This window comes from Saccopteryx bilineata, chromosome 1 (assembly GCF_036850765.1).
Source record: "Saccopteryx bilineata isolate mSacBil1 chromosome 1, mSacBil1_pri_phased_curated, whole genome shotgun sequence".
Lineage (NCBI taxonomy): Eukaryota > Metazoa > Chordata > Mammalia > Chiroptera > Emballonuridae > Saccopteryx > Saccopteryx bilineata.
This window is the reverse complement of record NC_089490.1, coordinates 224,498,883-224,513,761: the sequence shown is the minus strand read 5'-3', so window position 1 is coordinate 224,513,761 and position 14,879 is coordinate 224,498,883. Positions and strand designations below refer to the sequence as shown.

Sequence of the window (14,879 nt, the reverse complement as noted above, 5' to 3'; positions counted from 1 at the left end):
TGCGCAGATTTCATGGGTTAAGCTAATTTCAGTGATTGGGTCGCAGCTGTACAACCTCCCGAAGGTATTTTAGGCTGCCTGCGCGCGCCCCTCCCCCAACGCTTGATTGTTAGCTTGAATGGCTGGGTGAGGTGCCCCGCCCACGGAGAGAATCTCCCAAGTAGAAGACCACCCTGGTGCCTCTCCCGCTCGCCCTGCCGCTGGCGGCTGGATCGCACCAGGCGCAGGATAATGGGGCACCCTGGGTGTGCGGGCCAGTAGGGCGCTCTGGGCGTGTGGAATGCCCAGGGCATGCGCGCGAATGGGGTGCTCCGGGCACCGGTGGCTGGCTACTCTCACTCGCAGTGCGCGGGCCGCTGGGAACGTTAGCGGTGCTCGCTCTGCAACCGGACCGGGTGCGCGCCCACGGCTGCTCGCAGCTCCCGAGTGTGGGCGGTGCTCGCTCTGCAACCGGACCGGGCACGCCAGTGGCTGCTCGCCGCTCGCGTGCCCGCGGCTGCTCACGGTTCCCGAGTGTGGGCTGACTCACCACAGGCGCACTCCCTCGCGGCTTGAATGAACGTCCCTGCGGTAGCTTCCTCCACACCCTCGTCTCTCAGATTCAAGTGATAACAGTCCTCTCACTTTCAGTTTGTGTGGAACTCCGGAATGCTCCGAGGATAAATTTTTCTGTTTCTAGTTGATAAATTTGTTGTGATTTAGGGGAGATCTGTTGGATGCGCTGCTCACGGCGCCATTTCCGTGACGCCACTCCTCTTTTCTTTTTTCCTAACTTTGCTCCACATTCATCTTACAAGGCAGGAATTTCATAAGTAAGAAAACAGACTAAGATGTTAAGCTATGAAACTGAGGCTAAACAACAGGTGGAACCATGGACTTGAATGACATCTCCAAGTCTCCCACCATGCTACAGAGCTGGATTCTGATTCCAAATAGGAATAATAACCTTCTATCATTCTTGGTGTTATGTGCACAGTCTTTCTTGCAGTTTATCTCCTGTGATAAATGTAAATAAGGCAAAAGCAGCTCATTTCAGAAAAGGTAATTTATGGGTGACCACAAGGAACGAATCCTGGCATGTCTTTTCAGAGTCAAAACTCATGCGGTCAGAGGCAGGTTCAAGAGCATGTCCTGCTTGCACATGTACACAGGTTGTATCAAATGTCTGCAAGCTCATAAAAGCAAGTCTTTCTTGGAAGATAATCAAAGATTGTCACACAGTGATGTGGGCAAGAGGCTTGACGGATCTGAAGGACGTGCCTACCAGCCAGGCACAGGTGTCACCTGCTCACTGCCGGAAAACCAGTCCTCGTCTTTGTCATCCTCTCCTTCAATGGTGGAAGGGCAGTGTCCTTTACTCCCTGGATTCTAGTGGCTCCAATGTATGAGCGTGGCACAGAACCCTCAGTAGTGACAAAGTCTAGTGCCCCTATGTCCAGGGACCAGCTCTGGCACCAGTCCAGAGGGCCATCTGCTCCATGTGGGAAGAAGTGGGAGTCTGGGTGAGCAGGAAGAGTGAAGTCATCTTTCAGAGCAGTCAGCCATCTCTGCCAGGCCGCCTGGGCTGTGAACTGCAGGGAGATGTCCGTAACAGGAGACATGCAGTTTGGCCAGCCCCAGACCTGCATCCCAGGGCACTGGGATGACAATCAGGACATGGGAACATTAATTCACAGCCAGGCACCAAATCTCTTTATCCCAGAGAGATTTCCTCTGGTACTTTTAACTATTTCTCAGGGGAAATGCACAAATTAGTCTATTCTGGAGTTGGAAAGAAGCAATCATATATACCCAGGGCAATCTCAAATTGGTGGCCTGTGTGAATCATTTTTATATCTGGTTTTAGGCCAAAGCAACCCACCCTTGTCCCACGGGCTGAACTGGGAGCCCTTCTGTGACCTCAAAGCAGTCTGGGCATCTCTCTACTTCTGCTCTTACCTCCCTGGCTTACGATGGGAGGTTTACTTGCCTCCTCCCCTAAGGACTGCAGGACAGAAACTAGGATTTCCAGCCCAAAGTGGGAGCCCTACTCAACACCTAGAATAGTGCCTGGCACTTGGGGTTTTTTTATTTAATAAATTCTTTCTCAGCTGGGGTGGAAGAAGAAGGAACAGAAAGAATTACTGCACAAATAATAGAAATGAACGTGAACCCCTAACCTCCCTTTTAAGCAGCATCGCCAACTCCCCACACACACACACACACACACACATACCTTTTCAACACTTTGAATATTTTAGATGCAAGCACCACTTCCAAGTTCTTGTCTTTGCTCATCTGTGCTGGGAAGCAGCTGAGTGTTCTAACTAGCACCTGGTACTAGCACAAATGCTCCGGGACCCTGAAGGCTTAAAGGGGGTCATTTGTGTAACAGGGTTGTGTGACAAGCACAACCCAAGATGTGTTGAAAATATGACCTGAATAGGAGGATGTGTACCAAAGCATTACATACAGCAACAAAAACCTAAAGCCTCAGATTGATGCCTGGTTATATAAACTGGGACATAGTCATATAATGGACAGTACTCATAACATGAAATAGTATGCTACCATTAGACATCACACTGTAGAAAATATATAATGGCAGGGGGAAATGCACCTAGTATATTAAGCAAGAAAGCAGATCTCAGAATTGAACATAATCACAATTTTACAGATTGTGGGCATATAAAGTGCTTGGAGGAAATAGACCCAAATGTTACACAGCCTATTCCTGGGTGATGGTGCATTTTAAAGTCTTATTTAAACTTTTTAACATATTTTTTATTTTATTTTACAATGGACATGTGCTACTTTTGGTGATTTTCAAAGTAGCATGTTTTGGGGTTTTTTGCTTTGTATTTTTCCAAAGTGAGAAGCAGATGGCGGCAGATAGACTCCCACACGGGGCCGATCGGGATCCACCGCCATGCCCACCAGGGGGCGATGCTCTGTCCATCTGGGGTGTTGCTCTGCTGCAACAGGAACCATTCTAGCGCCTGAGGTGGAGGCCATGGAGCCATCCTCAGCACCTGGGCCAACTTTTCTCCAATGGAGCCTTGGCTGTGGGAGGGGAGGAGAGAGATAGAGAGAAAGGAGAGGGAGAAGGGTGGAGAAGCAGATGGGCACTTCTCCTGTGTGCCCTGATCGGGAATTGAACCTGGACTTCCACACACTGGGCCAATGCTCTACCGCTGAGCCAACCAGCCAGGCCCCTAAGCAGCATGTTTTAAAATTGCAAACAAAAGAATAAAGTTACTCACCAATGGGAAGAAGCTATTCTGTTCCTGCTCCAGATGGTAGAGTTGAAACACGAGACTATGAAGCCCTACCCAGGGTGCCAATGGTTCATCATTACATTTATATCCATAACCTAGAAAATTCTGTCCAGTAGTAAAGTGGCAGCTAGGCCCCTGCAGGTCAAAATAGGAGTCCTCTCCTTAGGTGTGCCATGTCTGAGGAGCCACACTTGGAAAAGATGTGGGAAGGAGACAGCTGGGGGGGGGGGGGCATGGGACTGGAAGCAGCTACAGGAGGAACCCCTTCCTTCAAGTGGGGAGAGCTGGCCTTGGTTCTGTGACTAACTGGGGCCACAGGTCATTCCATTTCAAATTCAAAAGAAAAATCTAACATCTGCCCTGCCTCCCTCACAGGCCAATTGTGGGGTTAAGTAAATGATGTGTGCCATGTAATTGTAAGCTACAAAGCACCCAGGATATTGATGTTTGGCAGTCCAAAAAACGCTCACTTCTTAAAATAATGATCCACTGCTCCCAACTTCTTTGCAAGATGTCAAGAGAAACAATCTACACTCCCTCCTGCACTCTAGAAAAATTACCAGAAAGTTTATCAGCCACATTTAACCCATTTTATGTCTCCCTGTACCTTTGCTCCACGTAACAAAAATTACACTAAGTGTTCACTCAACTTGTCTCTTTTTTCTCTTGGCACATGGACAGATTAACGTTCCCAGGCTCCCCTAGGGGAAGGTGGGGCCAGGAGACTGGATTCTCACCGCTGAAATGTAGATGGAAGTATGTCCCTTCCAGGTTGGGCCCCCCAGACCCCTGGAGGGATCCTCTACACTCTTTCCTCATTACCTGGCCAGTCATGCAAGACCTGGAGGAATGCTCTGAGGTCCCTGCAAAGTGGTGACATGTTAGATAGAGGAGCCTAAGTCTCTATATCACAGTGGAAGGCCACCCATCAAACACCGAATACAACAGAGATATGAGCAAGAAATGACCTGAGATCATTTGCTACACCATTCATTTTCCCTGACTACTACCCTCCATGACCTTCTCCACTCCACAGTGATGCTTTCGGCTGCTTCCCACATGACTGACACAAGGGACATAGAGAACACATTGATAAGCCCAACCCTCATCCAACAGAAAACTCAGCCAAGAAAAATTAAGTGAATTGTTTTAGACTCCTTGACAGATTTAAGGCACGCTCTCTTATTTCTATAGAAAAACTTGGGAGAATGTGCTAATTTAAAAAGCTGAGAAAAGGAAATGACAAAAGTGGAAAACACATTTGGTAACATAATCACAACAGTATGCAAATAAACAAGGGTTATGATCCATCAAGGTGGGAGAGGCTAGGAAGGGGTCTACAACTCTTAGTGTAGACAATGAAAGCAGGGCGCTATCATGGATCACTGGCTTCTCACGTATTTTATCTTTATTCAGCAATGCCCATGGCAGGCACATGAAAACACTAGCCTCTGAGTTGGGGAGTTCCCAAAAGGACAAGAGTAGAGAAAGGAAGCATTAGCTACCCACTTCTCTGACCAGCCCCACTCTTTCTTGCTCAGAGGCTACTTACCTGGTAAGGGTACAGGGTGACTCCATTGGTTCTTGAGAGGGACCAGGTGCTGTCCAGATACTGGTGAGCCTGGATGGCCACTGAGTTGAGGATGTTCCCATTGCTGGGACTGGTGGCCATCTGGAGGCTGACTTTGGCCTGATGAGTTGGAGACACACTCTTCTTCTCTGCTCCATTGCTGACTCCAAGGCTATTGGGTTTGTTGTTATGCTTGTTGGTGACAAAGGCTGTGTAGTTGGAGGAGGCATAGGAGGCAGGCACAAAGGCCCAATCCCTGGGTTGCTGGATCCCACCCACATGCCGGGACCCCACCAGGGTGGGGATGTTGGAGAGGGGTGGGGGAGAGCCAGATGAGCCATCATAGTGCTCACTGCCGGCTGCCTGTTCCAAGGTCAGCACCATCTGGATAGCCTCCTGCTTCAGCTGGTTCAGGTGCGTGGCACAAATGTCACAACGGTTGTCCCTGTCATTCCATGCCTTTCGGATGGTGTTGGGGACCTGGAGCTTGTCATGAATTACAGCCGAGAATGCAGGATCCTAGAGAACACATAAGCCGAAAAAAAGTAGTCTATAATTCAAGTCTAGTACATGCAATTCAGATGGCAACTTATATAAATTAAGCCCCGGATTTATTCAAAGAGTTTGATTGACATCCAACAGAAATGAGGACCAGACTGGCAGAAGAGCCTGTAGTTGACAAACGTTTTTGACAGATGCAAGATATTTACAGTGGAGATTTAAAGAATTTTAAATATATATATTTCTAAGCATCTTCCTTAGCAGGCCAATCAAGTAAGAACATTCCAGATTCTTTTCCTTGTGTCTACAAGGATTATAATCATACCTGGATCCTCCCAAAGTGTTCACTAAGTAGGCACAGATGTTTGTCCAGGCATGACAGGGTGAGTACAGTCATTCTGGATGAATACAATATGGTCCCTGGCCCCCTGGGGACCACGGAAAGTTGGTAACAAATGGAAGTGCTACTTGTGACCCAGAACAGAAACTCTATTCTCAGAAAATCTTTTGGTCTCGTTAGCACTCTGTGCTAAGTGCCATTGGAAGAAATCAACAGATTCAGACCAGAGACCCAGCCAGCTCCAGCAGCCCAGCAAACCCTTGCAGCCTCACTCTGTTGACCTCTGCCCCGTGCCAAGCTGGCCATGACCAACTGCATGTATCTGATGTCCTGATCAATTACAAGAAAAATATCTCCTTGACAAACAGTCCAAGTTACCTTTCCCCACAAACTTCATTTAAACTACTGTTAAAAACTCTTCAGCATAGAAGCCCGTATCTAAGAGGAATGAGAAAATGAGTAAGGATGACTTCTTTTATCGACTTTGCTATAATTTTTCTAGGAATGCAGGATTGCGTTGAGACATAAGCACTGGGTGTGTTGACTGGGTATCAAAATATTAGGGTTCTAGTTCCAGTTTGGCTACAAATTAGCTGTGTGACCTTGAACAACTTAGCCTCATGGAACCTGTCATCTGTCACACGAGGCCATGGCCTCTCTTTGTTGTCAGGTCCTTCATCTACAAAACTCAATTTGTAAGGAAACTGGGACAGAAGAGGACAGTGTCTGTCTGTCTGGACAGAGCTCCTCTGCTATACTGGGGCTGGGTTGAACTTTTGAGATTCAACATTTGTTGCAATCAACAAATAATTGAAGAGGCATTTCTCAAGGCGTATCTTCCTCAAGGACATTAGAAGAAAATCCACCGTTCTGAAGTCAGCTCTAATGTGGCGGAAGTTCCATCAGGGCTGAGTGGGGTTGGATGAACTGAGGACAAGGGAGGTGGCGCGGGTCACCAGGGCAGCAGGAAGATGCACGGTGGGAGCGTCGTTTGTAATTACGATCCATCTTGATTATGGTCTCCAACATTTTGTTTTCCTTGTTTAACTACCCTGAACAGCTCCTCAGCATGCACTGATTAATTGATTAATAAATCAAGAGGCCTCTTTACACCAAGGCAGCAAGGGGTGGCTCAGGAGGGAGAAACTCAAGACAGTCACATAAAAACAATGGGAAACAGAGAGGCGGTGGGGGGTGGGTGGGGCAGGCACAGGGAGGGAGGAAATGTTGACACGGTGTGCACATGGCATTATATTGAGTTGGACACCTGAAACCTGTATGGCTTTACAAACCAGTGTCTTCCTAATAAATTCAATTAAAAAATAAAAACAATGGGAATCAAGAGGAGATGAAGGTTGATCAAGGCTGGCTGACGCAGACCATATGAGACCTGTCTTGGGTGTCCTGCTTTGTGCATCGTCTCAAAGTACAACCCTGAGCACGTGTGCCCTAACAGGCCCCTTTTGGACCATTGCAGAGCAGACTATCAGCTCAGTTTTCTGGGAAAACTAAGCTCCAAAAGGGTTTAAAAGCTTGGAAAACACCCAGATTTCTTGACCACTATTCCACAATATGTTCCTTCAAGAGCCAAACAGCAGTATTCATCAGTGGGACTTATATTTTTTACACAAACATATAAGGTTTACACCACATTCATCTAGGAAATGGTCATTTATTCAAAAGGAATTTCCTTGGGCCCCCATTTGGGCAAAAATATAGTTTGCTTTTTTTCCCCCCCCCACATAACATTATATAATAAGAATTTTCCCTTATCAATAAATGTCATTTGAAAATGTGGTTTTGCCCTAGCCAGTTGGCTCAGTGGTAGAGCATCGGCCTGGCATGCAGAAGTCCCAGGTTCGATTCCCAGCCAGGGCACACAGGAGAGGCACCCATCTGCTTCTCCACCCCTCCCCCTCTCCTTCCTCTCTGTCTCTCTCTTCCCCTCCCGCAGCCGAGGCTCCACTGGAGCAAAAGATGGCCCGGGCACTGGGGATGGCTCCTTGGCCTCTGCCCCAGGCGCTAGAGTGGCTCTGGTTGCAACAGAGCGATGCCCCAGATGGGCAGAGCATTGCCCCCTGGTGGGCATGCCAGGTGGATCCTGGTCGGGCTCATGCGGGAGTCTGTCTGCCTCCCCGTTTCCAGCTTCAGAAAAATACAAAAAAAAAAAAAAAAAAAGAAAAAAGAAAAAAAGAAAATGTGTTTTTTTTTGTTTTTGTTTTTTTTTAGATTGTAATAAGGAATTTTATTTATTTTTTTTATAATAAATTTTTATTAATGGTAATGGGATGACATTAATAAATCAGGGTACATATATTCAAAGAAAACATGTCTAGGTTATTTTGTCATTAAATTATGTTGCAAACCCCTCGCCCAAAGTCAGATTGTCCTCCGCCACCCTCTATCTAGTTCTCTGTGCCCCTCCCCCTCCCCCTAACTCTCTCCCTCCCTCCCTCCCATGTCCTCCCTCCCCCCACCCTTGGTAACCACCACACTCTTGTCCATGTCTCTTAGTCTCAGAAAATGTGGTTTTTAATGACCACACAGTGTTCTATCCTTTAGTTGTTTCACCATTCATTTATTCATTTCCACGTTCCAGAACATAATTGGAGACGGGGGAGACCCGAGACTGCCGTTTGAAACCAATCCACCCCCATGGCTTACACTCTCAAGGCACCAAAGTATTTGGTTTCGAGAAACCTCAAATTAATTGCTCATTTAGGATATTTCTGTTAACCCCAGTCACCTGGTAGACGTGTGACAGCAAGGAGGCAGACACACGACCAGTGCCATCCACATATAACAGTTGATTTTGGATCCTTGTGGAATCTGGATTTGTCTCTGACCTCTACAGCTGGATGTCACATCTGCTCTACACCAACGGCACAAGGCTGGGTCTGAGGTCTCCTCTTCTTGGTTTTCACTACTGTCCCTTGAAGCAGTACCCCCGTGACTCAGTATACGGTCATTTGCTGCTCAACTGCCAACATCCTATAACCTATGCTGGCCTCCAACATGCCAAGCTCTGCCCCATGCATGAGAATAATTTCTGTCTTGAGTGAGTTCACAGTCAAGGGGATGTTTGTGGTGCCTAAACTACCAAATACCACGGCCCTGTGCTGCCACCTCTAGTCCAGAACCAACTGACACACAGACACATGGAGCTCAGCACTTCCCTCCTGGTCCTCGAGGCATCAACAAAACCAGGCTGCCACCAGTCTGATCAACATGGCCACAAACAGCCAGGGAGTAGTGCAAGCTCACTGCTGCCTCATTGGAGCAAAGCTGAGATTGGCTCTCTAATAAGTACGCAAGTGCCTCCTGATATCAAAGAGGTGGTCCTAAATTAAGCAACCCTGATCTGAAACCTTATGTGAGTTCTTATCATCAAAAGCCCCTCCGTAAGTCAAGAGATCCATCTTAGGCAGACTAAAACCACTTTCAAGTGCTTGTCCACACGTTATAAATATTTCAGTGCAGCTCAAAACTTCAAAGAGGAATGGTCCACAGACACAGCTTTCTGCAAGTGCTGGAATAAAGGGAATACTGCTTCAAGGCAAGGCAGTAATAACAGAAAGAAGAGAGCAAAGGAGGCTTCAGAGCCACAATGACTCACACGTGCTGACTTCCCTGATTAAGACACCATAAGGATGGCGGTGGCCCCAGCAGGTGGATGAGGAGAGCACCATCGAGTCAGCTGGCACCAAGAGACACCAGGACCCACAGTAGGAAGGACTTAAGCATACAGTCTGGCATACCCAGCTCAAGGGCTTCAAAGACACTCAGCTTGTCTAGTCCTGGTTCATTCTGGGACTTCGGGAAATACTCAAATAGGAACAGCAGGAAGCCAGGCATAAGTTGAACTTCTGCTTCTAAAGTCTTGAGTTTTTATTTCGTCACCTATGGAATGGGGCCATTGGGATATGTATTAATCCTAAATGTTTAAAGTGAAGGGTTCTGTGCTCAAAACACTCCAGCTTTCAAAAATAACACAAAATTATTTTACCCCACATCTGCCATGAAGAGGAATTTAAAACATTTTACTGGTTAGAAAAATGGTGTAACTTCAGAAGAAAGGTTAGGAATGAATGAACACCTAAATCTGCCTAATTAGTGGCCGCTACCAAAGAACAAAGACAATGCCACTAAATGGTTTTCCAGCCCCTTTAGAAAATGGGTGCCCTGGCCTTTTTCATATGGGTCTCTTTTAGTCTATTGACTTTCTTAACCCTTTGAGCAGTACGAACATTCATGTACGTCCTCGTGTCTCCTGACCATCCAGAGTACAATCATACATGTGTAAGGCAACACTTAAAAAAGGCAAATGTATATTCTTCTTGTTTCCATAAATTGGTTATCAAACAAACATGATTTTAAGTTAATAAAACTGTAACTGGAACTAATTTCATTTTTGAAAGAAAAAAAAAACTTACTCCCAGGGATCAGAGAGCATGAAAAAAACTCACTACTCAAAGTTAAGTTAACTCATATGTCTTCTGGCAGACTGCTCTAAGAGGTGACAATGAAACCTCTCTTCCATCATGCAGGCACCCAAGCCCACGATTTCAACAGCCACCCATGTCCCAGTGAGTGGGAGTTCTCCACCGCCATCCCTGCCTGACCTTTCTCCTCAACTCTGAGCCTTATTTCCAGAGGCCCCCTGAAAAACATCACCTGGGTGAATACTCTTCTAAATGACAATTCAAAATTCATTTTACTATTTTCCCTAGTTTCATCTTTCATTTATTTAGTTTAAATGAGCTTGTCATCTATTACATCATGGTCATAAAACAAACTCAAGTCTAAGTTTTATATAGTTTTCCAACTATAATTGTTTTATCTGGCTAATGTGGACATCCTCCTTTTACCTGACTCTTCCTTAAACTATTAGAACAGATTCTCTGGGCCCTGGCTGGTGGCTCAGTGCATAGAGCGTCAGCCCGGCATATGGATTTCCTAATGTTTGATTCCTGGTCAGGGCGCACAGGAGAAGCAACCATCTGCTTCTCCCTCCTTCCCTTTCCCCCTGCTCTCCCTTTTCCCATCTGCAGCCAGTGGCTTGACTGATTCAAACATAGCCCCTGGCACTGAGGATAGCTCTGCTGGAGTGCATCAGCCTCAGGCACTAAAAATAGCTTGGTCCTCGAGCAGCAGCCCCAGATGGGGTTGCTGGATGGATGCTGGTTGGGGGATATGCAGGAATCTACCTCACTATCTCCCCCTCCTCTCACCTAAAAAAAAAAAAAGAAAAAGAAAAGAATAGCTTCTCTGTTCTATTGCCCAAGTGCCCAAAAAATTAACATTTATATGCAAAGGGTTTTTGTTGTTGTTGTTGCTGTTCTGTTTATTTTTACCATCAAGTCAGATCATCAGCAAAAAAAACAAAACAAAAGAAATTCAAAGGAAAACTCTAGATTGGTACTACACACTTGTCCAGCCAGGTTAGACCCCAGCAAGCAGACAATATGCTTGTTTTCCAAGAGCTGGAGCCAGCTTTAAATGCACAAGGCAGGGTTGCTATTGTTAGTGAAGTCTTTGGAACTCAAGCAAGGAAACAGGACCACTCCAAAAGCAAACCAAGCCATTTACTAATGTTCCACATTGCTTTCAGTCCCATTTCACCTTCTGAGGGACAGGTCAGTCACTCAGCAATAAATGCCAATGCTGCTTTCAAAGACAGGGTGATTTTCCACTTTATTTTAGCCAAAGTACTACTCTGAGTGCATCCCTCCAAAGTCCCTGGGTCTGTGGGAAAAGTAACAGCTGGAGACAGCATCTAGCATGTGTTGCACAAATCCCTGGTGATGTTTCCTTCTGTTTTATTATTCTAGAGGCCTCCAGTGACAAGCTCAACAAGATTTAAGCTGTTCTTAAAAGGCAGTTTCTTACCACTTTGTTCTTTTTTTAAAAAAAAAAAATTTTTATTTAATTAATTGTGTTTATATAGATTCTAGGGTCGCCCCAAATGCATCCTCCCGTCCCCCATATTCCCCTCAACATCTCCCTTGATCCCCTCCCTACAACACCCTCCCCCTTTCCCTTCAGGTTTATCCCATCCTATCATCCTCTTTCCCTCTGTCCTCTTTTCCTCTGGTCCTTTTGATCCCTTCTCTGTCTCAGTTCTGTTCCTCAGTTCTCATTATTCCTTGGATTCCTCAAATGAGTGAGGTCATATGATATTTTTCTTTCTCTGCCTGGCTTATTTCACTCAACATAGTAGTTTCCAGGTCCCTCCATATTGTTGCAAAAGGTAATAATTTCCTTCTTTTTTGTAGCCCCATAGTATTCCATTGTATATATGTACAAAAGCTTTTTAATCCACTCGTCCACTGACGGACACTTGGGTTGTTTCCAGATCTTCGCTATTGTGAACAATGCTGCCATAAACATGGGGGTGCATTTCTTTTTTTCAGGCAGTGATATGGTGTCCTTGGGATATATTCCTATAAGTGGGATGTTTTGTTCATGAACGCCATACTGACTGGTGTGAGATGATATCTCATGTGGTTTTAATTAGCATTTCTCTAATAATTAGTGAAGTTAAGCATTTTCTCATATGCCTATTGGCCATCTGTATGTCCCCTTTGGAGAAGTGTCTATTCATTTCTTGTGCCCATTTTTTGATTGGATTGTTTGTCTTCCTGGTGTTGAGTGTTACAAGTTCTTTATATATTTTGGTTATTAACCCCTTATCAGATGTATTGTCGAATATGTTCACCCATTGTGTGGTTAGTCTTTTTATTCTGTTCTTTCTTATTGTCTTTAGCTGTGCAAAAGCTTTTTAGTTTGATATAGTCTCATTTGTGTATCCTGTCTTTTATTTCATTTGCCTGTGGAGATAAATCAGCAAATATATTGCTGCAAGAGATGTCGGTGAGCTTACTGCCTATGATTTCTTCTAGGATGCTTATGGTTTCACGACTTACATTAAAGTCCTTTATCTATTTTGAGTTTATTTTTGTGCATGGTGTAAGTTGGTGGTCTAGTGTCATTTTTTTTTTGCAGGTAGCTGTCCAATTTTCCCAACACCATTTGTTGAAGAGACTGTCTTTACTCCACTGTATGCTCTTACCTCCTTTGTCAAATATTAATTGTCCATAAAGATGTGGGTTTATTTCTGGGTTCTCTGTTCTGTTCCATTGATCTATATGCCTTTTCTTATGGCAATACCACGCTGTTTTGAGTACAGTGGCCTTGTAGTATAACTTGATATCAGGAAGTGTGATACCTCCCACTTTATTCTTTGTTTTCAAGACTGCTGAGGCTATTCGTGTTCTTTTTTGGTTCCATATAAATTTTTGGAATATATGTTCTATATCTTTGAAGTATGTCATTGGTATTTTAATTGGTATTGCTTTAAATTTATAAATTGCTTTGGGTAATATAGACATTTTAATGATGTTTATTCTTCCTAACCATGAGCACAGTATATGCTTCCACTTGTTTGTGTCTTCCTTGATTTCTTTTATCAATGTTTTATGATTTTCTGAGTACAAGTCCTTAACCTCCTTGGTTAAATTTACTCCTAGGTACTTTGTTTTTTTTTTTGTTGCAATACTGAAGGGGATTGTTTACTTAATTTCTCTTTCTGACAATTCATTGTTGGTGTATAAAAATGCCTTTGATTTCTCAGTATTAATTTTATATCCTGCCACCTTGCTGAATTCGTTTACTAGGTCCAGTAGTTTTTTTGACTGAGACTTTAGGGTTTTCTATATACAATATCATATCATCTGCAAATAACGATAGTTTTACTTCTTCTTTTCCAATTTGGATGCCTTTTATTTCTCTTCTTGTCTGATTGCTGTGGCTAGGACTTCAAGTACTATTTGAATAAGAGTGGTGAAAGGGGGCACCCCTGCCTTGTTCCTAATTTTAGGGGATTGCTTTTAATTTTTGCCCATTGAGTATGATGTTGGCTGTGGGTATGTTATAGATGGCCTTTATCATGTTGAGGTATGCTCCCTGTATTCCCACGCTGCTGAGAGTTTTGATCATGAATGGGTGCTAGATTTTATCCAATGCTTTTTCTGCATATATTGAAATTATCATGTGGTTTTTCTCCTTTTTGTTTATGTGGTGAATCACATTAATTGATTTACGAATGTTGTACCATCTTTGTCTCCCCAGAATAAATCCCACTTGATCATGATGTATGATTTTTTTCATGTATTGCTGGATCCAGTTTGCTAATATTTTGTTGAAGATTTTAGCATCTAAATTCATCAGGGATATTGGCCTATAATTTTCTTTCTTTGTGCTGTCTTTGCCTGGTTTTGGAATCAGAATTATACTCGCCTCATAAGAGGAACTTGGAAGTGTTCCTTCCTCTTGAATTTCTTGAAATAGCTTAAGAAGGATAGAAGTTAGTTCTTCTTTGAATATTTGGTAGAATTCACCAGTGAAGCCATCGGGCCCAGGGGTTTTGTTTTTTGGGAGCTTTTTGATAACTGTTTCGATCTCATTTGTTGTAATCGGTCTGTTTAGGTTTTCTGTTTCTTCCAGATTGATTTTTGAAAGATTATATGTTTCAAGAAAATTGTCCATTTCACCTAGGTTGTTTAAGTTTTTGGCATACAGTTCTTCATAGTATTTTCTTACAATATTTTGTATTTCTGTTGTGTCAGTTGTTATTTCTCCCCTCTCTTTATAATTTTATTTTTTGAGTCCTCTCTCTTCTTTTCTTGGTGAGTCTGGTTAAGGGTTCATCAATCTTGTTTACCTTTTCAAAGAACTAGCTCTTGGTTTCATTGATTTTTTGCATTGTTTCTTTAGCCTCTATGTCATTTATTCCCTCCTTGATCTTTATTTTTCCTTCATTCTGCTACCTCTGGGCCTTACTTGCTGTTTTTTTTTCTAGTTCTGTTAGATGAAGGGTTAGGTTGTTTATTTGAGCTTTTTTCAAGCTTCTTAATGAATGCCTATAGAGCTATGAACTTCTCTCTAAGGACTGTTTTTGCTGTGTCCCATAAATTTTGAGTTGTTGTATGTTCATTATTCGTTTCTAGAAATTTTTTATTTCTTCTTTGATTTCATTGTTAAGTCATTCATTAATTAATAACATGCTATTTAGTTGCCATGTGTTTGAGTATTTTTCAGTTTTTTTGTTGTGGTTGATTTCTAGTTTCATGCCATTGTGATCAGAGAAAATGCTTATTATAATTTCAATCTTCTTAAATTTGTTGAGTCCACTTTTCTGCCCTAACATGTG

The 14,879-nt window shown here is 43.8% G+C and overlaps 1 protein-coding gene across 1 annotated transcript in view; it reads right to left on the bottom strand.

Moving 5' to 3' along the window:
- Positions 1 to 14,879, bottom strand: part of KIF26B (kinesin family member 26B) — a 461,617-nt gene that overhangs the window by 248,515 nt on the left and 198,223 nt on the right. Inside the window, exon 3 of the mRNA XM_066236524.1 lies at positions 4,810 to 5,346. Coding sequence (XP_066092621.1) covers positions 4,810 to 5,346 — 537 coding nt within the window. The remainder of the gene's footprint in view (positions 1 to 4,809; positions 5,347 to 14,879) is intronic.